This window comes from Oncorhynchus masou, chromosome 4 (assembly GCF_036934945.1).
Source record: "Oncorhynchus masou masou isolate Uvic2021 chromosome 4, UVic_Omas_1.1, whole genome shotgun sequence".
Lineage (NCBI taxonomy): Eukaryota > Metazoa > Chordata > Actinopteri > Salmoniformes > Salmonidae > Oncorhynchus > Oncorhynchus masou.
The window spans coordinates 7,117,546-7,143,881 of NC_088215.1; the positions used below are offsets into that span (position 1 = coordinate 7,117,546).

The window sequence follows — 26,336 nt, forward strand, 5'->3', positions numbered from 1 at the left end:
CATAATTCTATTCTCCTGATTCCTGCTTACAAGCAAAAACTAGAGCAGGAAGCACCAGTGAAGCAGATGCTAAACTATAGAACTGTTTCGCTAGCACAGACTGGAATATGTTCCGGGATTCTTCCGATAACATTGAGGAATACACCACATCAGTCACTGGCTTCATCAATAACTGCATCAATGACGTCTTCCCCACAGTGACTGTATGTACATACCCCAACCAGAGGCCATGGATTACAGGCAACATCCGCACTGAGCTAAAGGTTAGAGCTGCCGCTTTCAAGGAGCTGGACTCTAACCCGGAAGCTTATAAGAAATTCCGCTCTGCTCTCAGACGAACCATCAAACAGGCAATGCGTCAACACAGGACTAAGATTGAATCGTACTACACCGGCTCTGATGCTCGTCAGATGTGGCAGAGCTTGTAAACTATTGCAGACTACAAAGGGAAGCACAGCCGCAAGCTGCCCAGTGACACAAGCCTATCAGATGAGCAAAATTACTTCTATGCTCGCTTCGAGGCAAATAACACTGAAACATGCATGATAGCATCAGCTGTTCCGGACGATTGTGTGATCACTCTCTCCGTAGCCGATGTGAGTAAGACCTTTAAACATGTCAACATTCACAAGGTCGCAGGACCAGATGGATTACCAGGATGTGTACTCCGAGCATGAGTCTGTAATACCAACATGTTTCAAGCAGACCACCATAGTCCCTGTGCCCAAGAACACTAAGGTAACCTGTCGAAATGACTACTAACACGTAGCACTCTCATCTGTAGCCATGAAGAGCTTTGAAAGGCTGGTCATGGCTCACATCAACACCATTATCCCAGAAACCCTAGACCTACTCTAATTTGCATACCGCCTCCACACTGCCCATTCCCACCTGGACAAAAGGAAAACCTATGTGAGAATGCTTTTCATTGACTACAGCTCAGCGTTCAACACCATAGTGCCCTCAAAGCTCATCACTAAGCTAAGGACCCTGACACTAAACACCTCCCTCTGCAACTGGATCCTGGACTTCCTGACGGGCCGCCCCCAGGTGGTAAGGGTAGGCAACAACACATCCGCCACACTGATCCTCAACACGGGGGCCCCTTGGGTGCGTGCTCAGTCCCCTCCTGTACTCCCGGCTCACTCATGACTGCATGGCCAGGCACAACATCATTACGTTTGGCGATGACACAACAGTGGTAGGCCTGATCACCGACAACGATGAGACAGCCTATAGGGAGGAGTTCAGAGACCTGGCCGTGTGGTGCCAGAACAACAACCTCTCCCTCAAAATGACCAAGACAAAGGAGATGACTGTGGATTACAGGAAAAGGAGGACCGAGCACGCCCCCATTCTCATCGACAGGGCTGTAGTGGAGCAGGTTGAGAGCCTCAAGTTCCTTAGTGTCCACATCACCAATAAACTATCATGGTCCAAACACACCAAGGCAGTCATGATGAGGGCACGACAATGCCTATTTCGCCTCAGGAGACTGAAAAGATTTGGCATGGGCCCTCAGATCCTCAAAAAGTTCTACAGCTGCAGCATCGAGAGCATCCTGACTGGTTGCATCACTGCCTGATATGGCAACTGCTCAAAGGGTAGTGCGTATTGCCCAGTACATCACTGGGGCCAAGCTTCCTGCCATCCAGGACCTCTATACCAGACAGTGCCAGAGGAAGGCCCTAAAAATTGTCAAAGACTCCAGCCACCCTAGTTATAGACTCTCCTCTCTGCTACCGCACAGCAAGCGGTGCCGGAGTACCAAGTCTAGATCCAAAAGGCTTCTTAACATCTTCTACCCCCAAGCCATAAGACTCCTGAACAGCTAATCAAATGGCTATCCAGACTATTTGCATGTGACAAATACAATTTTATTTAAAATATTAGTGGCATAGCTTTTATTGCAGGACTTTGACAAATTACCTCAACAGTCAACCTTTTGTGTGTTTTAAATATTAATATTGGAATGTACAGTGTTACCCCCATATCATGGGTGTACACTCTATAGGTATCAGCTCACTCAGTGACACCCATAGATTACAATTCCATAGAGTTTACACACATATTAGCGTCTTAGCTATTATTGCAGGACTTTACAGTCCATTATGAATGTTCAATATGCACAATAGATTGACTGGGGAGGTGATTTCTCACAGTCAAAGTCCTGAAATAAGAGCTATGATGCTAATATTTGTGTATCATCTTTGGAATTGTAATCTGTGGTTGTTACTCACTAGGCTGATACCCATGAAGTGTGCACCCATGAAATGGGGTAAGGCTGTACATTGCGATATGAATTTCCAATACACACAATAGATTGACTGGGAAGGTGATTTCTCACAGTCAAAGTCCTGCAATAAGAGAGCCCACAGCTCATCCCGCAGTACACTGCATCCTTCTCCCTCTGAAATGCTGCAGCCACACTCTGCTTGTTGCTTTAAACAGATGTGCGATTCAACAAACACCATGTTGTTAGTTCTCAAACCATGCTTATTGCGGGACTTTAAAGAGCGACTTCCTTTAAAAAGCAACAAATGCCTTTGAAAACGGCCTACGTGGTATCAGTATGAGAAACAGTTATTTTAAAGTCAAAATGTACTGCAAAGTGTAAATATGATCATTTTTGGTCTGGTCTAAAACAGAGTTTGGAACATCCGTGCATCACAACAGGTAGAAGGTTGGGTTTTGATTTGACGATGTCCATTTGCCCACTAACATGGAGTGAACCGCTTCGGTGATTGCTCTCTATCCAATAGCATAGACAGTGAGACAGACCTGCCCAGCAGCTCCGACTTTGTTTACAAAAGACATTACGTCGTGCATTTTTTTACTTGAGAAATACTGCCCCAAACACCTTACAGGCTGACGACACCACTCGCATCGCATGCCTGAGCGTTGCAAAATAAATGTAGAACTCTATATTATTCAATTATTGCACCCACACTGCTAGCGCGCGCTAACGAACATCTGCGTTGCCAAGGGCTAAAATAGAAGTCAGTTCCATTCCTGACGCAGATCACGCTGCAAGTCCTGCCTCTCCCATCTCCTCGTTGGTTTATAGAAGCAGGTACCCACGTGTCTCCTCATTGGTTATACCCACGTGGGTGACTGAAAGACGAACGAGGTCAGTGGCAGTAATGCACGTAATTTATGAAAGTTGCCAATCGCAATATAAAGTCAAGAGAAGAAAAAAACTGGAAGGAGTAGAGATGACTATAAACGATCCGGTTGACCGATTTATGTGTGGATTAATTGGTGGAGTAGAGGACCTTGTGCATTTCAGGTAAAGTAACTCAATGTTTATATCCCAGGACAAATTAGCTAGCAACATCAAAATAGCTAAATAGGACAAATTAGCTAGTAAGTGCAAGCTATTTTGTCCCCAAATTAATATACATGGTTCAGAGTTTGTTTTGATATTTTAACCTGCGTGTCGTGATCGCGTTTGGTGTGGGGGGACAAAATAAATTTATGCACGATGGCGCATGAGCGCAGTCGGTTCGGGTTCCGTGTTAGTCAGATATAAAATTGCACAACTAAAACATCCTTGGCAAAAACGTTAAAATTAATTATAGATTTCTTCTGGGGATTTTTAGGAAGTGAAGTAGGCTTCCGCATCTACAGTGTCTCACGGGGGACAAACATTAACCAAACGTGTAATTAGTCAGAAAACAAACCACCAAGACTGAAATCCAATTTTTCTAATGAGCGACAGAAAAAAAACACGTGCCGATCGGCGTGTTCAGTGGCTCTTTAACTGTGTGAAATCACCTCACTAGTCAGCCTATTGTACGTATTGAACATTCATATAGCTTTACCTATAGTGTGTGCCCCCATGAAATGGTGCATCAGCCTACTCAGTGACACCCACAGATTACAATTCGGAAGTGTTTACACAAATATTGGCATCATAGCTCTTATTGCAGGACTTTGACTGTGAGAAATCACCTCCCTAGTGACCCCTGCAAACAAAAATGAGTCGTTAGGACGTCCTCAGAAAGTCAAAAGATTTTGTCATGGTCACCTGGACGTCAAAACAGTGACATGCTCGTATCTCCTGATCTATGTGAACTGTCTTTACGTTTCTTAACAAAAAAGATTGAAAATATTACATCACAGATTTGCAGTAGCCAGTCTTACACCAGCAATTCTTGTTCAGAGGCACAAGAGGCAATTACACTGAGACAGTCTACTGCTTCCTATTGCTCATTTGAGAAAAAATCTATTACAATTCTTCTTATATCTACTCATATACACAATGTACTTATAATGTATGTTCTTATAAACTATGTCTTTACAAGCCTGTGAATTTACAGGTATATTATTTCAATATGATCCGATATACACATCTGAAGTTAGATGTACAGTGGGGCAAAAAAGTATTTAGTCAGCCACCAATTGTGCAAGTTCTCCCACTTAAAAAGATGAGAGAGGCCTGTAATTTTCATCATAGGTTCACTTCAACTATGACAGACAAAATGAGAAAAATCCAGAAAATCACATTGTAGGATTTTTAATGAATTTATTTGCAAATTATAGTGGAAAATAAGTATTTGGTCAATAACAAAAGTTTATCTCAATACTTTGTTATATACTCTTTGTTGGCAATAACAGGGGTCAAACGTTTTCTGTAAGTCTTCACAAGGTTTTCACACACTGTTGCTGGTATTTTGGCCCATTCCTCCATGCAGATCTCCTCTAGAGCAGTGATGTTTTGGGGCTGTTGCTGGGCAACACGGACTTTCAACTCCCCTCGAAAGATTTTCTATGGGGTTGAGATCTGGAGACTGGCTAGGCCACTCCAGGACCTTGAAATGCTTCTTACAAAGCCACTCCTTCGTTGCCAGGGCGGTGTGTTTGGGATCATTGTCATGCTGAAAGACCCAGCCACGTTTCATCTTCAAAGCCCTTGCTGATGGAAGGAGGTTTTCACTCAAAATCTCACAATACATGGCCCCATTCATTCTTTCCTTTACATGGATCAGTCGTCCAGGTCCCTTTGCAGAAAAACAGCCCCAAAGCATGATGTTTCCACCCCCATGCTTCACAGTAGGTATGGTGTTCTTTGGATGCAACTCAGCATTCTTTGTCCTCCAAACACGACGAGTTGAGTTTTTACCAAAAAGTTATATTTTGGTTTCATCTGACCATATGACATTCTCCCAATCTTCTTCTGGATCATCCAAATGCTCTCTAGCAAACTTCAGACGGGCCTGGATATGTACTGGCTTAAGCAGGGGGACACGTCTGGCACTGCAGGATTTGTGTCCCTGGCGGCGTAGTGTGTTACTGATGGTAGGCTTTGTTACTTTGGTCCCAGCTCTCTGCAGGTCATTCACTAGGTCCCCCCGTGTGGTTCTGGGATTTTTGCTCACCGTTCTTGTGATCATTTTGACCCCACGGGGTGAGATCTCGCATGGAGCTCCAGATCGAGGGAGATTATCAGTGGACTTGTATGTCTTCCATTTCCTAATAATTGCTCCCACAGTTGATTTCTTCAAACCAAGCTGCTTACCTATTGCAGATTCAGTCTTCCCAGCCTGGTGCAGGTCTGCAATTTTGTTTCTGGTGTCCTTTGACAGCTCTTTGGTCTTGGCCATAGTGGAGTTTGGAGTGTGACTGTTTGAGGTCGTGGACAGGTGTCGTCTTTTATACTGATAACAAGTTCAAACAGGTGCCATTAATACAGGTAACTAGTGGAGAACAGAGGGAGCCTCTTAAAGAATAAGTTACAGGTCTGTGAGAGCCAGAAATCCTGCTTGTTTGTAAGTGACCAAATACTTATTTTCCACCATAATTTGCAAATAAATTAATAAAAAATCCTACAATGTGATTTTCTGGATTTTTTCCCCTCATTTTGTCTGTCATAGTTGAAGTGTACCTATGATGAAAATTACAGGCCTCATATTTTTAAGTGGGAGAACTTGCACAATTGGTGGCTGACTAAATACCCTTTTGCCCCACTGTTTCTTCTACATATAAAATGAAAACATGTGATGTGTTAATTTCATTTATAGGACCATGGAAACGGTGGGTCCCCATAAACCATGTTAGAAACTGACAGACATCATAAACTATAAGAACAAGTGTGTGTGTGTGCGTAAATATATTCTAATTTACACCCTACTGATTGGGTCTGACAAGGCCCTGCATGTGCTTAGCAGTCCTGTCATATGTGAGAGTACATACGTTGAATGGGCCAAATGTGCACAGTACTGGCAGGGTCACAGAGGGGGCTAGTGGAAAGATGGGGGAAGGAAAATATCCAAGTGAGAAGGGAATGGGCGTTGAGCGGAATTAGCTCTGTCACATGGTGTTCCATTGATGCTACCTGCCAGATCATATACTCAGCTAACACATAACATTCTGAGAACCATATGTTTTTTGATGGGAATTTCAATACTTCAGCATAACAATTTCTGCAAGTCAAGAAAACATTAGTAACGTTCAAAGTAGTGTTCTCAAATACCAGTATCGCGATACGAAGAAGTACGGAAGAAAAGGAAACAAATTATGAAGCGGATTACATTTCTTGAGAGAAACATTCCTAATGTTGGATGCAAGAAGTCTTGTGTTGTCACCCAGAGTCACATTTGCTTATTTTCCAGGCTATAGCACATCATACTTAACAAAAGTAGGTTTTAAAGGACCATAGAGTTGAGTCTGCGTTGTGCTTTCTTTTTTGCCATGGAAAATCTGGTATCGTAGTATCACAATACTGGTATAGTGACAACAGTCGTTCAAAGAATGTTCTAAGAATGTTGTTTTTTTAAACATACATTCTGTTCTCAGCGTCGACAAAACTCTCTCTATCCTCTCTATCTTGCTAAGTGTGTTCAAGTGTGTTGTCCGTGCCAACTAATTGGCCACACCTGATGTTAATGAGTGCTTGTTTCCTTTGAAATGGGGTCTGTTTGAATAGACTAAAATGAACAGCGTTGTAAACAGCTGAGTAAAAAAACAAACATGGCATGCTTGCTCCGTCCTGGTGACGCAGTGGACTAATTCCATGGATAGAGAACAGAAGATCACAGGTTTGAATCTCACTGACGCCATGCCATAATAAAAAATGCATGTATTTTGCATGATTAATGCCTAAGCAAGATTTCCATGTTCTTGAAACATTCAGGGAAAGTTTTACGGGAGTTATTCAAAAAACACCAAATAACATGATTTCAGTTCTCAGAACTAAAAATAAAAACCTCCCAGGAAAACTTCCAGGGAACCATAGTAAAACGTTCTCAGAACCTCCCTGCCACCTAAAAACAAACATTCCCAGAACATGCTAAATTATCATTTAGTTTTCAGAATGTTTAAAACATGTTCAGTTCTACTGGTCAGGAAACATATGGCTTCGTTCGCAGAACCATTGGGAAACCAAAAATGTACGTTTCCACAATTTCCTAGGAACCAAATGTGCTAGCTGGCTATCCATTCAGTTAATTTGGCCGCGTCCCTTGGTATACTGGGAAAAGTCCATATACTTCAATGTTTCGGCTTGTGTTGAAACCAAGGCTGATGGACAAATGCTAACAAAGACCAAGGGCCCCATTCAACCCGAAGCGCTGAAGAGCTGCGCTACTGCGCGTTAGGAAAGTAAAGGCAATCTTCCGACTGCATTGACTGCATCCAGCCCCAAGGCACCACTGATTATGTGGGTAAGGCTTAGAATGAAGGGGTATGTCTGGATTTTTGTGCTTTGGTCTTTGTTAGCGTTTGTTCCTAAAACTTAGAAGGAGACAATGGGCAGCCCTGCCATGCGCCTAGCATGGAGTTGAGATGTATCAATTTGGCTTGTACTATTCACCATCCATGTTTCATATCCCATGTTGCTTATTTGTTTTTATGACTCTCCCTTTGAATCTTCTCGTATGAAACATTCTGTCAAAAGGACATCAAAGACAAACACATTTTGTTCTTGAAGAGAATAAACCAATATACAGGTAACTGCCAAAATAAAGGAAACACTTGTGTAAATGAAGGATATAAAGCAGGTGCTTCCACACAGGTGTGGTTCATGAGTTAATTAAGCAATTAAAACATCCCACCATGCTTAGGGGTTATGCATATAAATGCCCAGTTGCCCATTATTTTGGGTACCATGGCTAGATGAAGAGATCTCAGTGACTTTGAAAGAGGGGTCTCAAAGGAGCAGAGTGGGCTTAAAGGGTGTGTGTGTGGATGTTTTACTATTACTTGAGTACCAAAAGTCCTCACAAGAATAGTAAACCAACTAAAATTCAGAGAAGTGAGGACATTTTGCCGGTCTACACTTGTAAAAAGGCTATTTTAGGCTTAGGTTTTAGGGTTAGAAATAGGGTTAGGGATAGGTTCAGGGATTAGGGTTGAGGTTAGGGTTAGGATTAAGGTTCATTTAGGGGTTAGGGAAAATAGGATTTTTAATGGGAATCAATTGTTGGTCCACAAAAAGTCCTCACAAGTATAGTAAAACATAGCTGTGTGTGTGTGTGTAAATCTATTATGATTTACACCCTACTGGTTGGGTCTGACAAGACCCTGCATGTGCTTGGCGCCCTTACGTGCATCACATGGAAGTCCTGTCATATGTGAGAGTACATGTGTCTAATGGGCCAAGCATGTGCGCAGTACTGGCAGGGTCACCAAGGGGGCTAGTGGGGAGATGGGAGAAGGACAATATCCAGGAGAGAAGGGAATTGGCGGTGACAGGGATTCGCTCTGTCACATGGGGTTCCATCACGCTACTTGCCGGAGCTTATATCCACTCAGTTGACTTTGCCGCAACCCTTGCGCCTACCAAAACTTAATATACTTAAATGTTTCTGCTTGTGTTGAAATAAATTCAAGGCTGATGGCCAAATCCTAAGAATGACCAAATCACCATTGGTTATGAAGCAGTAAGTCTGGTTCTTTGTACGTTTGTTTTTTGTTAACATTTGTCCATGAAAGCAGCCCTGCCTTGGACTGTTTGAGTTGAGATGTATCCAATTTGGCTTGTATTATTCACCACCCATGTTTCATATCCAGAGTTAGCTATTTTTTTATGACTGTTCCCTTTGAATATTCCCTTATGAAACATTCTGTCAGAAGGACATACACTTCTTCTGTTCTTCTTCTGTTCTTGAAGACACACTACATGACCAAAAGTATGTGGACACCTGCTCATCTCATTCCAAAATCATGGGCATTAAAATGGAGTTGGTCCCCCCTTTCCTGCAATAACAACATCCACTGTTCTGGGAAGACTTTCCACTAGATGTTGGAACATAGCTGTGGGGACTTGCTTCCATTCAGCCACAAGAGCATTAGTGAGGTCGGGCATTGATGTTGGGCGATTAGGCCTGGATCACTGCCTGGCTCATTCCAATTCATCCCAAAGGTGTTCGATGGGGGTTCTGTATGGAATTTGCTTTGTGCACAGGGAGCATTATCATGCTGAAACAAGAAAGGGCCTTTCCTAAACTGTTGCCACAAAGTTGGAAGCACAAAATTGTCTAGAATGCCATTGAATGCTGTAGCGTTACAATTTCCCTTCACTGGAACTAAGGGGCCTAGCCAAACCATGAAAAACATCCCCAGACCATTATTCCTCCTCCACCAAACTTTACAGTTGGGACTATGCATTGGGGCAGGTAGCGTTCTCCTGGCATCCGGCACCCCCAGATTCTTCCATCGGACTTGCCAGATGGTGAAGCGTGATTCATCACTCCAGAGACAGGTTTCCACTGCTTCAGAGTCCAATGGCGACATGCTTTACACCACTCCAACCGATACTTGGCATTGCGCATGGTAATCTTAGGCTTATGTGTGGCTGCTCAGCCATGGAAACCCATTTCATGAAGATCCCGACAAACAGTTCTTATGTTAATGTTTCTTCCAGAGGCAGTTTGCAACTCAGTAGTGAGTGTTGCAACCGCGGAGAGATGATTTTTATGCGCCACTCTCTTCAGCAGTCGGCGGCCCCGTTCTGTGAGCTTGTGTGGCCTACCACTTTGAGGCTGAGCCATTGTTGCTCCTAGACGTTTCCACTTCACAATAACAGCACTTACAGTTGACCGGGGCAGCTCTAGCAGGGCAGAAATTTTACGAACTGACTTGTTGTAAAGGTGGCATCCTATGACGGTGCCACGTTGAAGGTCACTGAGCTCTTCAGTAAGGCCATTCTACTGCCAAAGTTTGTCTATGGCGATTGCATGGCTGTGTGCTTGCTTTTATACACCTGTCTGCAACGGGTGTGGTTGAAATAGTCAAATTCACTCATTTGAAGGCGTGTCCACATACTTTTGTATATATAGTGTATAAACCAAGTGTACAAAATATTAGGAACATCTGCTCTTTCCATGACATAGGCTGAACAGGGGAATCCAGGTGAAAGCTGTGGTCCCTTATCACTTCAATCAGTGTAGATAAAGGGGAGGAGACAGTTTAAAGAAGGATTTTTAAGCCATGAGACAAGTGAGACATAAATTGTATATGTGTGCCATTTGAACGGGGTATGGTAGTAGGTGCCAGGCACACTGATTTGAGTGTGTCAAGAACTGCAATGCTGCAGAGTCTTTCACACTCAACAGTTTCCCATGTGTATCAAGAATGGTCCACCACCCAAAGGACATCGGCCAACTTAACACAACTGTGTCACCATGAGCCAGTATCACCGTGGAACGCTTTCGATGCCTTGTAAGAGCCCATGTCCCGACGAATTGAAGTTGTTCTGAGGTCGAAAGGGGGTGCAACACAATAATAGGAAGATGTTCCTAATGTTTTGTACACTCAGTGTACATGAAAGTTACAAAACCATAATCATGGTGTGTTAGCCATCAACATAAACCTTACCTTTCTGGGTTTTGACTTCAAAAATCTCAGACTCATCCCCAGGAGTGAAGTGTTTGAAGTAAGTGCAGTTCTCCGCTGTAGGAGACATGAAAACACAGTCAGCTGGAGGTTCAGATAGTAGCACTTCAGGCAATGTTTCTCATCAATACACTGAACATCATAGAAGTTACTAAATCATCGGGAAAATAGCTATATTTCATAATAGATGCACAACACTTCGGAAATAAAAATGGCGTAATAGACCAATGTGTTTACCAAAAGTCTAGACCAATGTGTTTACCAAAAACTGTTTCACGAGTCTTCCACAAATGTAAAGATGCTAACTTCATAAAAAACAGATAAAATGATTTTGATGCTTTTTACCTGGACTACCTTTAAACTACTTGCATATTGGTACCGATGAACGAGCATTCTGTAGTTGTTAATCCACACGGATCAACATTTCGCCGCACCCCTTTCATCTGAAGGTTTGCGCTGAGTTTACATAAAACACTTATCTATCTGCACCATGTTGATTGACCGTGTCTGATTTTGTGTTAGCATAGGTTATGTTGGGCATCCATAAATGGCGCATCCAATAGGAAGTACTTTTAATTCAACTTGCCAAAATGATATAATTACTCCTGTGTATACAAAAATAAATACATTCCTTCAAAACACTACACCACAGAGTGCATGATTGAGCCACAAAGGATGATTCGCTTCTTTTTTTTAAAATGGCTGTGGATTGTTTTAAATCACAATGCCAAGGGCATAACCTACAGTTGAGAAGCGCGAAATTGGGCAGGCGGCGCACCATATCAGATTGTTGATTTGCGGCTGTCAGTGCAATTAGGCTATCAAAATTCTCAACTCACAATAGGCCATTGAGCGAACAGTAGCATATTTTATTGGCACTCCATAGCGGAGACCATCGGCCATATCCCCGGTGAGTGCGCATATTCACTGTCTTATTCATTGGGTCCCTGTTCCTGTAAGGACAATAATTTCTTCCCCTAGGCTAGTTGAACGTCATAGCCTGTGTCTCCAGTGTTGCCAATTTAGCAACTTTGTCGCTATATTTAGCAAGTATTCAGACCCCTCTAGCGACATTTTCTTTTTTTAAATCGACTAGCGACAAATCTAGCAACTTTTTCTGGTGCACTCGCAGACGGCCCAGTCCTCGCGCAACAGTCCCTCCCAGCTGCAGTCAGAGCAGGAGATGTTCACCCCTCCACGTCCAGACTGTAAATGAATTGCGCGTGTGGGAAGCCGCTGCTGGCTGATCCCGCCCTGGCTTACATTCAGGGTGGGATGTAAATGTAAAATGTTCTTTCTCCAAAATAAATCACTGCACAAAAATAAATCACTGCATTTGACTCACACAGCCTAAGTCACTTACTCACCTTGTCCACTGTGTGTGCCTCTCTGTGACATAAGCTAAACATCTAGCTGGCTAACTCATCATGTCTCAGTCTAAACTGTACACTCAAAAATACAGAAAGGAGTGGGAATCAACCCCTGAATTCAAAGGTTGGTTGAAGTCGTTTATTGGAGATGATACATGGGCATACTGCCTGTATTGTAAGGCTGACTTCTACGCCAAACTTAGTGATATAAAAAACACGTCAACTCAAAAACATACTCAAAAGACAAAGCCTTATAACAGTTCCCCCCAAAACAAGCTGCCAGTTATGGTTTAAAAAATTGACTGCAAAAAAGGCTGAGGCCACAATGGCATTTAGCTGTCGCTGAACACTGTTCTATGCTGGCATGTGATCACATTGGAGAAAGAAGCATGTAGAGCTGCTTTCTCAGACTCCACTGCTGCTAGCCACTTCAAAATGCACAGAAATGATTAATGGTGTTATAGCACCATACTTTCTGGGGGGGGGGGGGGTTTCTGGTTGCAGATATGGATGAGCAGCGTTTCAGCCTCCTCCTCGATGAGTCCAAGGATGTAAGTGTTTCTAAGTACCTGGGGGTTGTGATAAGGTACTTTAGTGACACCAAGCAGACATTTGTATCAACATTTCTGGGGCTTGTTGAGTTGGAGAGAGGAGATGCCAAAACTATAGCCCCGTGCTGTTGTGGCTTTCCTCAGTGTTATCTTAAATAGAAACTCCTGGGGATAGGGACTGACAATGCCTCTGTTATGACTGGAATTAACAATGGGTCCATAAAGTGCTGAAGGAGGAGTATGGCCTCAAATATCTGGTTCTTATTCGCTGTGTGTGTTCTAAACATATTTAGGGTGTTTTTTTACTCACTTTTTGTCTCACCCGCAACGTTATTCCTCTCTCTTACAGCTTCCATCACAATTACAAGCACATGGCAAATTAGGCGATGACGTCATTTAGCGACTTCTAGCGACTTTTAGGACAGCCAATAGCTACTTTCCGTACTGAGGAGTTGGCAACACTGTAGTGCCTCCGCTTTTCAGAGGCCTCGATTAGATGGTTGCATTCAAGACGTCTTTATTGATCTGAGTTTGTCAGAGTAGCCTTTCGATTTTGGTGGCATTAAAGATTCTGCTAGTCTCCAGTTATGGAGACGAAAGTGTCGTAGAATTGCATGAAATGTTTATAAATGGCCATTTTTTTTGGATTCTCGTACAAATGGCCATCTAGCCGAGCTCTGGACGTGTGCAAATAAAGGAAAAGAAAAGCAGAACGGTATCTTTTTGTGAACAGTGAGTTAGTTATATTATTAGCCTAGTTTATGACTATCCAATCTACTCATCATGTTAGGAATAGAAGGCTATATCTTACATTAGTCTGCAAATAGATAGATGCATGCAATTCTTTATTTTTAGCCTCCACTAACTTGAAACTCACACGCAGCCTATCGAGGCATCCCATTCACTTTGCCAGGACCAATGTGTTAACCCCTGGGGATCCGTGCTAAGCACAAGTAAAAGCTGACCCACAGAATACGATCACAGCGATTGCAGAGGGCTAGGAGTATCGCCCTACGCTTTGATGCTAAACCAGAACATCAAAACATCCATTCGCCAGGGCGACAGACGGCTGTGTCACTCAGAAGTTTAGGGGGAACTTCAGTCGCTCAACTCTGTTCTGTCACGGAGAGGCCTGATCTGCATCAGATACGTGGCATCTAATGTTTTGGGCCAACTGCAGGGACCACGCAGGAGTAAGTTACAGGCTGTCATGTAGAATTATGTGAGCTAAGCATGTTATCACATCGGCTCCAGCCTTACTCATATCCACACATACACATGGGCTGGAGATAATTCCCCTTCTCCCAGGACAACTAGGAAGATCGAGTTACTGGTGGGTGGGGTTGCAAGTTTGGATGTATTACTGAGAGAAGGCTAATCAAAAAATTTACACAAAGTATGTGCAGGTTCAATTAGCTGGATTTGGCGCCCATACTTGGCGCCAGCAAAGCACTCTTTAATGAGTAGAATCCAACAGACCAAATTTGGCACATGATTATTGACTGGTTGAGAAGACATTATCATATAATCAGAGTACAACCAACTGGTCTGTGTTACAACCAGTTAAATATGTATTTTTCAGTACAGGATGAAAAGCTAAAGTTAAATATGTCACATTTGATCATTTGATCTAGTCAGATCACCAGATTTCCACCAGATAAAGATGTATTGTTCTGGTTACTTAAAATATGCTCACAAAACATCCTTATACGACTATTATACAACCTGACAATGATTGGTTTTGGTAAGGTAAAGGACCATGAAAAAGGATCTAAACGTGTTCATGTTTTGACTCTCTCTAATAGAGGATGTTTTTGTGAATGAGGACAGAGACTGGCCATCAAGGGAAAACCCAGAGGTGGTTACTTAGCAACTGGCTTGTCTGCTCTTTTTATTAAGTAAGTCGGGCAGGGGGATGAGGTGGCTAGCCACAGAATTCAATGTTTTGGTTTAGAGAGAGAGAGCTAGTTTATAGAAGAGTCAGAGTACATTCGGGCCTTTAAAGGTCAATTGCCGAGTTGCCTCAGCTCAACCCAGCCATTTTAAGTCGTTCACCCCTCAAACAAAAGCCTCGGCTCTAGCTTCGGTAGTATCTCTCCGCACCACAAACTCCTGTGTTAATAACTGTAATGGACCAGAAGGGATTCTTGTCATCATGCTGAAGACCAAGTGTCCTTTCATTGCGCTGAGAGGTGAGAGAGCCCACGCTGCATTATGAGACACTTGAACAGGCATTGGGGCTGTGTCGTTGTCCTTCTGTGTTTGTTAATTGAAACACTAAATCCAGGGATTATGCCAATTATGCGGCGGCGGCGCTCGCCTCATTAGCTTTTGATGTCCTCATTACACACTCCCATCCTCACCTTTAGAGACACACGCGCACACACAATATGAAGGCAGTCAGTCAGGTTGGCACAAATGCGCACACACAAACACACTATGAACGCAGGTAGGCAAGCACACATGCACGCTCCCTCGCACACACATGGTCTGTGCCGCTGTGCTCTCTAATGGCATTGGAAGACACTCAAAAGGTCTCTCTAATGATGGGTAGAAGAAAGAGACTCAGGCCTTCCAGGAACTGGCTTACAGTATATGTGCTTGGAATTCAAACCCAGGTCTCTATAAGGACTTGTAAAGCTCCCCCATGTCTATCCACATCTGTAGTATTATCTAAAAAATAAGGACGCACGACAATGAGGTTCTAGCTCCCGCATGTTTACTAACCTAACCCTCGCATGTCATACCTAGGTATGGATACCCCCAAGGGACATCCTACTACATCTTCCCCTCTCCCATGAACAAGAACTCAACATGCATAACCACTGAAGCATAACTGAAATGCAATTTGGAAACCAGTATTATTCTCGAACATGCTACTTCCCACCATAAAAACAGTATGAAAGCATTAAATCACACAGTATGAACATTAACTTAGGTACAACAGTCTCTTTTTGCTGGGTATGGTCCCCCACAGTATGTTTTCTCTTCATGTAACATAGTCTTTCAGCGCTTCACATGCCTTTAAAAAAAAATAATTCTCCCCAATTTCGTGGTATCCAATTGTTAGTAGTTACTATCGCTACAACTCCCGTAGGGGCTCGGGAGAGACGAAGTCGAGGGCCATGCGTCCTCCGAAACACAACCCAACCAAGCCGCACTGCTTCTTAACACAGCACGCATCCAACCCGGAAGCCAGCCGCACCAATGTGTCGGAGGAAACACCGTGCACCTAGCGACCTGGTCAGCGCGCACTGCGCCCGGCCTGCCACAGGAGTCGCTAGTGCGCGATGAGACAAGGATATCTCTACCGGCCAAACCCTCCCTAATCCGGACAACGCTGGGCCTATTGTGCGTCGCCCCATGGACCTCCCGGTTGCGGCCGGCTGCGACAGAGCCTGGGCACGAACCCAGAGTCTCTGGTGGCACAGCTAGCACTGCGATGCAGCACCTTAGATCACTGCCCCACCCGGGAGGCCCTTCACATTGTGGCTCTGTGAGCATTCTCTCTCCTTCACCCTCTTTTTGTGCATTTTCTGTGGCCTCGGTCTGTGCGGCTGGAAGGTCTGTGTGGCTGGTAGGTCTGTGTGGCCTGTAGATCTGGAAGAGCTCTGAGGTGTGTTTTTGTTCCTTCGTACCTCTTCTGAGCCTGTGTCCACCACATAGGAGCGTGGGGCACCCGCTTTCCTCAGCACTATTGATGGTGTCTTTGAGTTTGTAATCCACACGCGTTGACCTCCGGTCAGCTCTGGCCTCTCCTTAGCACGGTGTCTCCGACTTAAAGTCTCCAGTTTGCGTTTGTTTCAGCCGTTTGTCCCTCTCACCGAAGGCCTTTCTGTTAGGCCATCAGGGTTTAAGCTGAGCCGGCGAGACAGGCAATGGGGAACGCAGCCTCCTGCCCGTCAGGAGCTCGGCAGGCGACGGCCCATGATGCAGTGGTGTAACTCTGTAAGCTAACAGAGCCCTGTATGGATCCTTGTTCTTTTTCAGCAGTCCCTTGACTGTTTTCACAGCTCTCTCTGCCTCACCATTACTGTGTGCATGGTAGGGGCTACTGGTCACGTGTGAAGTCATACTCTGCGGCAACAGCAGAAAAGGAGCTTGCAGAGAACTGGAGAGCGTTATCTGTAACCAGGACCTCAGCGACCCCTTGCCTGGAAAAAAATTGACTTTAATCCATTGATAACACCAGCTGATGTGGTTATGGGTGTCTTTGCTATTTCAATGTATATTGAGTAGTAATCTACCACTAGCAGATAAGTGTCATTTTTCCAATAGAACATATCTGCCCTTATCCTTTTGCAAGGCCGTTTTGGCAGCTCCGTTGCCATTGGCTCCGGATGACAAGGTTGACATTTTGTACAGACCTCACAATGGGCTACCAGCTTGGCAATCTGAGTACTCAGACCAAGCCACCACACTGACTGCTGAGCCCTCAGTCTGCATTTGGTTATCCCCATGTGTCCCTTGTGCCTTTCTGGTTGTAGAGTCTCTGGGATAACTCTCCGTTGTCCTTTCATGAGAAGGTCTCCATTACAGTGGAAGTCACTTTGGTGCACCCAATAGGGCTTCAGCAGCTGAGGCAGTTCCTCCTGCCTGGGCCATCCCTTTTTGCACTGCTGCACTATCTGTCAGCAGATGGGGTCTCGTTGTTGAGATGCAGGTCGACTTTCCCTTACTGCATTAATGGACACCTGTACCTCCCCCTCTAGACATTGCTCCTCCTCTCATTGGGGCCCTGGAGAGTGCATCTGTTGTGATCAGTGCCTTCCCTGGCACATACACCATCTTGTAGGTGAACCCCAGTAATCTGAGGCTGAAGCGCAGAACTCTGGGAGGCAAGTCGTCCAGTGCTTTTGTCCCTAACAGAGCCAACAGTCGTTTGTGGTCAGTTGCTGCTGTAAACTGCAGGCCAATAAGGTATTGGCTGAGCCTTTCACATGCCCATGTGATAGCCAACGCCTCCTTCTCCACTTGTGCATACCTTTGCTCTGTGTCAGATAAGCTTTGGGAGATTATGCTATTGGACGCCATTCCATGTTGTCCTGCATCTGTGTAAGGACCGCCCCTAGCCCAAAGGATGATGCATTTGCTGATACATTTGTCTTAGCGTGGGGACGGTACTGGGCCAGCACTCTCTGTGAGGCCAGGTCTCCTTTGATTTTGTCAAATGCTACCTGTTGCACGTGACCCCTTGACCAGTCATTCTCTTTGGCTAGTACGTCTCTCAGGGGTTTGGTTATATCTGAAAACTGTGGGAGGAACTTACACACATATGTGGGCATGCATAAGAAGGTCCTAACTGGGGGATGGGCATATCTGTGATGATGCTGATCTGGGTCCGGCTCTATTCCAGCTGCACTGATTTTGTGTCCCAAGAACAAGACCTCTGACTATGCAAAAGTACATTTTTCATTGAGTGTCAGGCCAGTCTCCTGGAGCCTGGTCAGAACTGCTGTGAGCCTTACATCATGCCAGTGATTGCTCCACTGATGGTAAGATGTGTCTCTCTCTGGAGAGTGAATCATTCAAGTTAGTCATGTCCACACAGATCCTTATGTCCCCATTGGCTTTTGGGACCACTGCCATCCCTGCACACCATTCAGTGGGACTCTCTATTATAGACACTACCTCAATTTCTTTCATCCTCCCCAACTCTTCCTTTACTCTGGCCAATGAAGGGATAGGCACCCGGCGGGGGGTGGTAAGGGCATAGGGGACAGCATCCTCTTTCAAGCGGATTTTGGAGTCACCTTCTATCCTTCCTAGACCAGAAAACACTTTGGGGAATTTCTTTTTGAAAACCTCACCTCGGTCCTCCAGTTCACTCACTCTCTCAATGAGTTGCAATGCTTCAATTGCTGGCAGCCCCAGCAACGGTCTGGCTAGAGAGTCAATGACGAAGACAGGCTGGATGGCACTTTTGTCTTTACTCTCCAGCCTAATTACCAAGTGCCCTACCACTGGTAATATCTTATTACTGGGCCCGTACAGTTTTTTGTTTGTAGAGAGCAAAGGGCCATCGCTACTATAGCTATACAGCCTAGTTGGGGTTTGTCTTGTTTTGCACACTTTGGACAAAATAATAATAAAATACAGGGGGGATAGGAGGGACGCCATGTGCGACTGACGTGTTTTCCGTTTGCTCACGTGGTATTCTTAAAGTTTATGTGAATTTTGCAGCAGAACCGTATTGATTTTCAAATATTAATTTGGTGATCCCTTTCCGTAAAAACCAAGACTACTTTGCTTCCGAATGTCGGCATGTCGACCAAACATAAGGCCAAAAGCATGACTTTGAGAAAACCCGGCCTACAAGACCCGCTCTCATCACCGCACTCTACTGAGTCTGAGGGCCCGGGGACGCACACTTTACCCGGGGGTGCGGCTTGGCCTGGCGGCTCTGAAGTGAACATTCTCGAGGCCATCAAACTACTATGCTCTGAGATGGTTGAAATGAAAACGGAGGTGGTTGCTACGATTGAGGCCCGAATACAGGAGGTTTCTGATACTTTAAAAGCAGATCTAACCATCCTGCGGAACGAGACTATGCCAGCAATCACATCACTCAAAACAACAACTGCGTCGCACACTACAACGATTGCAGCACTGGAGACCTCCGCTACTAATGCCTCCGACTTAACTACATCCCTGGAGGCTGAAGTGAAACGCCTAGCTGCGGATTTGAAAAAGGTGAAGGAGAGCTGTGTAGTTTAGAGGGATTCTCTCGCTGCAATAATCTGAGACTTGTTTCGGTCCCAGAGTCAGCGGAAATGCATCGCGTCACGGATTTCGTTTCAGGGCTGCTGAAGGATGTTCTTGCCTTAGATGAAAAGCCCCTGATTGATCGAGCCCACCGGTCGCTGCGCCCAAAGCCCCGGGATGGGCAGAGGCCCCGTGACATAATTCTTCAAGTACACTTTTTTCATGAGAAGATGGAGATCCTCCGACGAGCCCTCAATACCACTCTGAGCTTTCAAGGACAGAGCTTCTCCATCTACCAGGACTACTCCCCCACTGTTTCCAGGCAGCGCGCAGCTTTCGGACAGGCCAAACGAGTACTTCGGGACCATCCAGGTGTGAAGTATGGACTGCTATTCCCGGCCCGTTTATGGCTCATGATCTCATGAGGGTAAAGACTACACATTTGAGTCTCCGGATGAGGCCATTGCTCACATTCAACGTCACATCAAGAAGCCTTGAACATGCTCACAGTTCAGCAACTGTTGCTTGTGAACTGTAGATAGTAAGTAACCCACCTGTGGTACAATTATGTTTAGATATAACAGGCTAGTCTTGTATAGTTGGCAAACCCATTCAGGCTTATTTGATTTGATCTAATGTTTTGATCATCTAGTGTGCGTGCCTTACAAGCATTCAGTCATTTTAATTTAATTGTATTAAGGTTTTACTTAACTCCTGTGTTTCTAGGCTGTATGCCCAGCAAACGTTCAACGTTGCGCACACATAGTTTTTTGGTATTGGTTGTAAGCTGTCTCAGTGTCAACTAGACTACTATTATAATTACTATTATTTTTGATTGTCTTACTACGATTTTCTTACTTCAAATTAGGTTTTTGGCTGAGAGCCTTTATACATTTGATTTATTTTTTCTCTCAATGCCTGTTATAAGACTGGGAATATAATTATATACATCTACAAGTGGTGCTTTTGTCATTCCGTTTGCACAAGGGATTCACCTTTTTTTATTTTTTAAATACATAAAAATCTTTCTTTTTGCTGCTTGATCCACTAACAAAACGCGACTTTAAAGAGCGGGACTGTGGGTTTAGGTTTAAGACCGCACACTGTGCGAAGAGAACATGTTCTATTTAGGCTTTGTACCTCGTTTGGGGAGGTATTGTCTGGGAGGGGGTGAGGGGAGGTTGAATTGTTCAGTTGTAATGTTGTCATTCTGTCTTTTTAGTTTTTTTTTCTGTACTTTTTCCAAACATCTACCACCGTACATTAATCTGAGACAAGTTATTCTGGGGGTTTTGGGCGCTCATTGCTTTTCCATTCTATGCTCTAATGACAGGGTTGAATAACGGGAATGCCCAGAGGGGCCAAAATAATGCGATCAAGTACATTTCATGGAACACCAAAGGGGTTAATAACCCGGTGAAGCGTAAGAGGGTGTTGACACACTTAAAGGGTTTGAATGCAAATATTGCATTTCTACAAGAGACTCACTTGAGGACTGGTGAGCATTTTAGGATGCGTAGGGACTGCGTTGGTCAAGTGTTCCACTTGAACTTTCATAGTAAATCAAGAGGTGCTGCTATTCTGGTTGATAGAGCTACTCCCTTTGTAGCTTCTGAGGTTATTGCTGATCCTAAGGGACGATACGTCATAGTAACTGGTAAACTGTTTTCTACCCCTCTTGTTTTGGCTAGTGTTTATGCTCCCAATTGGGATGACACAAGTTTAATTTCTTCCTTTCTGTCTGCTATTCCCAATTTAGATTCTCATTTATTGATTTTAGGAGGGGATTTCAACTGTAAAATGTCCCCAGTTCTTGACAAGTCCTCACAAACAATTACAGGCCCATCTAAATGTGCCCGACTTATTCAATCCTTTCTTCAGAAATTTGCTATGTTTGAGGCCTGGCGTTTCCTACATCCTACAGATAGACAGTATTCCTTTTATTCTCATGTTCATCAAACATACTCCCGGATTGATTACTTCTTTTTGGACAAAAACCTTCTGCCTAACCTTCGGCAGTGTACTTATGAGAGTATTGTTATTTCTGACCATTCACCATTAGTGCTTGAACTAGAGTTTCCCCAGCGACCTCCTATGTGTTATCAATGGCGTCTCAACCTTATTTTACTCTCAAATAAGGAGTTTGTCAATTTCATTTCTTCTGAAATCACCTTATTCCTAGAAACGAATTCAACACCAGGTATGTCCTGCTCTACCGTATGGGAGTCTCTCAAAGCATACCTACGTGGCCAAATGATTTCTTATACAGCCAATCAAAACAGAGTTCGCTCTCAACGACTTCGGGACCTGAGCGAGTCCATAGCCACATTGGATGAGAAGTATGCTACGGATCCTTCCCCTGATCTGCATAAAGAGCGCCAACTACTCCAATCTGAATTTGATGAGCTTTCTACCAGGCAAGCTGAACAGTTACTCTTGCGAGCTCGATACAAAGTCTATGAACAAGGCGACAAGGCCAGTAAACTCCTTGCACATCAGATCCGTAAATCTGAGGCCTCACATTTAATCCCACAAATAAGGACCCCGTCTGGTGCCACCACAGTTATACATAAAGAGATCAATGATCAATTCAAACAATTTTACTCTGCGCTATACACCTCTAAATCCCCTCAAGACCCTTTGCTGATTGATTCCTTCTTTAATGGCTTGAATATGCCTTAAATTGATACAGACTCCCATGACTGTCTAGAAGAAGAATTTACGCCTGAGGAGATTGCAACAGCAGTGTCCGCAATGAAAAGTGGTAATTCACCGTGTCTGGACGGTTTTCCAACTGAATTTTAGAGGATGTTTTCTGGTCTGCTTTGCCCATTCTTGTCTCGACTATTTGCAGAGTGCCTTAGTACTTCAAAGCTTCCGCCTTGTCTTTATCAGGCTTCAATTTCATTACTATTAAAGAAAAACAAAGACCCCCTGGAATGTGGATCCTATCACCCAATCTCGCTTTTAAACTGTGATTACAAAATCCTAGCTAAGCTTTTAGCCATCCGTATGGAAGGCTTGCTGCACCAAGTAATACACTCTGATCAGACTGGCTTTGTGAGAAATAGGCATTTATTTTTCAATATTAGGTGCCTTATGAATATACTGTACTCCCCAGCGTCGGAGGACCCGGAGGTGGTGGTCTCACTTGATGCCGAAAAAGCGCTTGACCGCGTTGAGTGGGATTACCCAATAGCTGCCCTTTATAGATTTGGCTTTGGCCCCAAATTCATTGCGTGGATAAAGATTCTTTATTTTTCCCCCATGGCTTCGGTACGGACTAATAACTTGTCCTCTGACTATTTTCCCTTGCACCGCGGATCCAGACAGGGTTGTCCACTCTCCCCCTTGTTGTTTGCTTTGGCAATCGAGCCTCTCGCCATTGCACTACGCTCTAATGATGCCATTCAAGGTATAATCAGGGCGGGCTTGGAGCAGAAAGTCTCGCTATATGCTGACGACCTCCTTTTGTTTATCTCCAACCCTGATACCTCATTGCCACGTGCCCTATCTGTTCTTAAAAAGTTTGGATCAATCTCAGGGTACAAGCTGAATCTAGGCAAGAGTGAGCTTTTTCCGGTAAACAAGGCTGCTTTAAAGTGCTCTTTTACAAGTTCTCAGTTTAGGATTGTCAGGGATCAATTCACCTACTTGGGAGTTAAAGTGACAAGGAAATATTCAAATTTGTTTCAGGAAAACAATCTCTTCAATCTCCCCCAATCCCACTTTTTCCGCTATCTCCAGACTAGAGCTAACATACCTGGATTTCCCCATAGGCCTGTGAATACAGCTATAGAGAGCATCTTGGAGTTGAACAAGCTTCCTAGGGGCGCAATTTCAGATGTACATGCAATCATTCATGACTTACAGAACCCTTCTTTGGTGCCTTTAAAGACTTGATGGGAAAAGGATTTGGGGGAGAACTTGGGGAAGACACCTGGGAATCTGTGCTGCACAGGGTGCACTCGTCCTCTTTTAGCACTAGACACTGCCTCATTCAATTCAAGGTGGTTCACCGTATCCACTGATCGGGGGCCAAACTTGGAAGAATATTCAGCCACACGGTTGCATATGTTTTGGGGCTGTCATAAACTGTCAGGTTTCTGGGAATTAATATTTAAATGTTTCTCTGATATATATGACACTGTTATAGATCCGTCTCCCCTTACAGCCCTTTTTGGAGTACTGCCCATAGGTACCCCCCTATCAAGAATCCAGTCGGACACTGTTGCTTATACAACTATTTTAGCTAGATGGCTAATACTACAGAATTGGAAGATGGCAGCTCCCCCATCTTATAAATATTGGGTGAGAGATGTGTTGTACTCTCTGAAACTAGAAAAAATTCAATTCAATTCACGTGGGAACCCCAAACTGTTTAATGAGGCTTGGGCTCCATTCCGGTCTTACTTTAAACAGTCCATCCTCTGATGGCATTCCAATTAAAACTAAAATAAGTCTGTATTTGACCCCCCTGTGACTTAAGGGTTGGTGTAGCTTCTCTCTGTGTTTTTGCGGGGGGGGGGGGGGGGCATTAAGGTCCATGTGCTTATCGATTGTGGCCCTCGGATGCCTTGTTCATCTTGCCCGGGCAGAGACTGAAGTGGGAGCTTGTTTTTCCCAGTTATTTTTACATTTTGTTCACGCATACATGAATAATCATTCTATTTTTATTTATTTTAATTTTAAAGCATTGTAAACTTTATTTTTGGTCCAGTGGATGGTCGGTCTGTGGCCATGACTGTCTGTGAGTGGTTGCATTTCTCCACCCTAAGCCCTTGACTGTTTACAGGAACAATGGTGAGGTGTTTGCTCTGTCCCTTTACTATAGATTGCCCTTTAACCTTTGTAGCCTTCTGCCTGGTGTGTTTAACTTGTCTAAAGTATGGTATCTTTAAAGCTATTTTTTTTATTATTATTATTATTTTTTTCTAGTTGAGTATATTATTTATATTGCTTTGTGTTGTCTGTGTGTGTGTAAAACTTAATAAACAGAGTTTAAAAAGTAAATAAATAATAAAATGCAGTACTACAGGATATTTCTTAACGTAGCTCTTTATTAGCTAGCTATAACTGACATGTTCACGTATCGCCAACCAGGATCAAACTGACCATGACCTAACCATTTGAGTGGTCTTAACCAATCATAGCGCAGTAAAATGCAGCCAATTATAATTTAGTATGTTTACACATATGAATATTACATAGTTTAAATGACACAACCTCCCCATTGAATTTATTGTTTGAATGCCAGCCAGCATTGTTTCCCCTTACTTCTCCCAGAAAGATGCTGTCCTGCTGTACCTCCTCTGAGACCTCATGCATTTGCTTTAATCCACAGACAGCTGAAAAGTGTCCTCTCCAGTGACATTTCCTGCATTCCGCATCCTTTGCTGGGCAATCCATCCATCTGTGGAAAGGGGATTTCCCACATCTGCGACAAACACTTGAACTAGCTACTGGTGCTGTCTGAGATTGTTTTCTCCAGTCTGTCTCTGTTCTGTGTTTCCCTCTGTTTTTTTTAGCTCAGGTATGAAAATACATTTATTTCCTCACTCTTCGCTCTTCCGGGGGCTGCTGTCGCACAGCATCGTCTGCTGTCTTTTTACTGTCTCACTCTGCCTAACCTGGTTTACAGCTTTGGACAAGGTAAGCTGGGAATCCAACTGTAACTTTTCAGAAAGTGATATTTCTTATTCCCACTACAATCCGATCTCAGATCAGCTCTTCCCTGAGCGCGCCAAACTGACAATGTTCTGCTAGTTTGTGAACAGCTGTGATAAAACTGTTGGCGGTTTCACCCTGCCCCAGTTTGCGCATATTAAACCTAGCTCTTTCAAATATAATGTGTCTCCCTACAAAATGCGTTTCAAAACAGTATTTAACTGTAGTTAAGTTTCTCTTCCTCGGTCAACATTGAAACATTTAATATATCCTCGGCCTCATCACTCATAGAGTAGATCAGTGTATTAACTTGAAATGCCTATTTTTTTCACGTTTAAGCCTGATGCTACCCCTGTACCTTTCAAAGCGCCGGATCCATTTCGGCCAGTTTTGAATGTCCATACAATCAAAATTCTCTGGGGGACTAATGCGAAATCCGTGAGCACTCGCCTGTTGAACTTGGAGTCACAAACCCTGAAATCTCGCCAGTTTTTTCCTCTTGCAACATGTTGCTTAACAGTAACTTAGTCCTTGCTCGTTAGCTAGCAAAATAATGATATGCGCTCTTTTATCTCCAACATTGTGCCCTCCCCTCCCTGCTTTGAAACAGCATTAATGTACAATTTACTTGGTACGTCCTTCACATTTATGTGATTATTAAAACCACTTCTGACACCATGTAGTATTGTCTAAAATAAGGACACACGACAATGAGGTTCTAGCTCCAGCATGTTTACTAACCTAACCCTCGTCATACCTAGGTATGGATACCCCCAAGGGACATCCTACGACAACATCCATGAATATAGTCCCACACTACTAGATGCCGTGGCTCTCTTTGTGTTGTATTAATTCCACCCCGGAACCGTGTGACTCGGCACATGTCCAGACAATGCTCTGTCTATCAGTGAGTGGATTAGTAATGCCAGGGTGGTCCAACTGTGTAACATCCCAGTGACACCCACACCAACAGGGTTATATACATTTCAGTGCGAATGGAGTCCAACCGCACCCTAACTAGGAGCCACTTCGCCGACGTCAACATCTCAAGGAGACAATAAGTAATAGCACCCGATGGAACTCAACTGTCAAGTCAATAGCGTATCAATTAGCTGACCTGCTCAAAACAGAAATTCTATGCACCACTAAACAATCCTTCATCTATCTTTAGAAATGTGAGGAGATCAAAATAAGCCTCCGCTATCGT

At 44.0% G+C, this 26,336-nt stretch overlaps 1 protein-coding gene across 1 annotated transcript in view; it reads right to left on the reverse strand.

The window, feature by feature from the left end:
* LOC135520538 (voltage-dependent calcium channel gamma-1 subunit-like) overlaps window positions 1-26,336 on the reverse strand; it is a 43,669-nt gene that overhangs the window by 10,061 nt on the left and 7,272 nt on the right. The window contains exon 2 of the mRNA XM_064946170.1: window positions 10,819-10,893. Within this exon, the coding sequence (XP_064802242.1) occupies window positions 10,819-10,893 (75 nt within the window). The remainder of the gene's footprint in view (window positions 1-10,818; window positions 10,894-26,336) is intronic.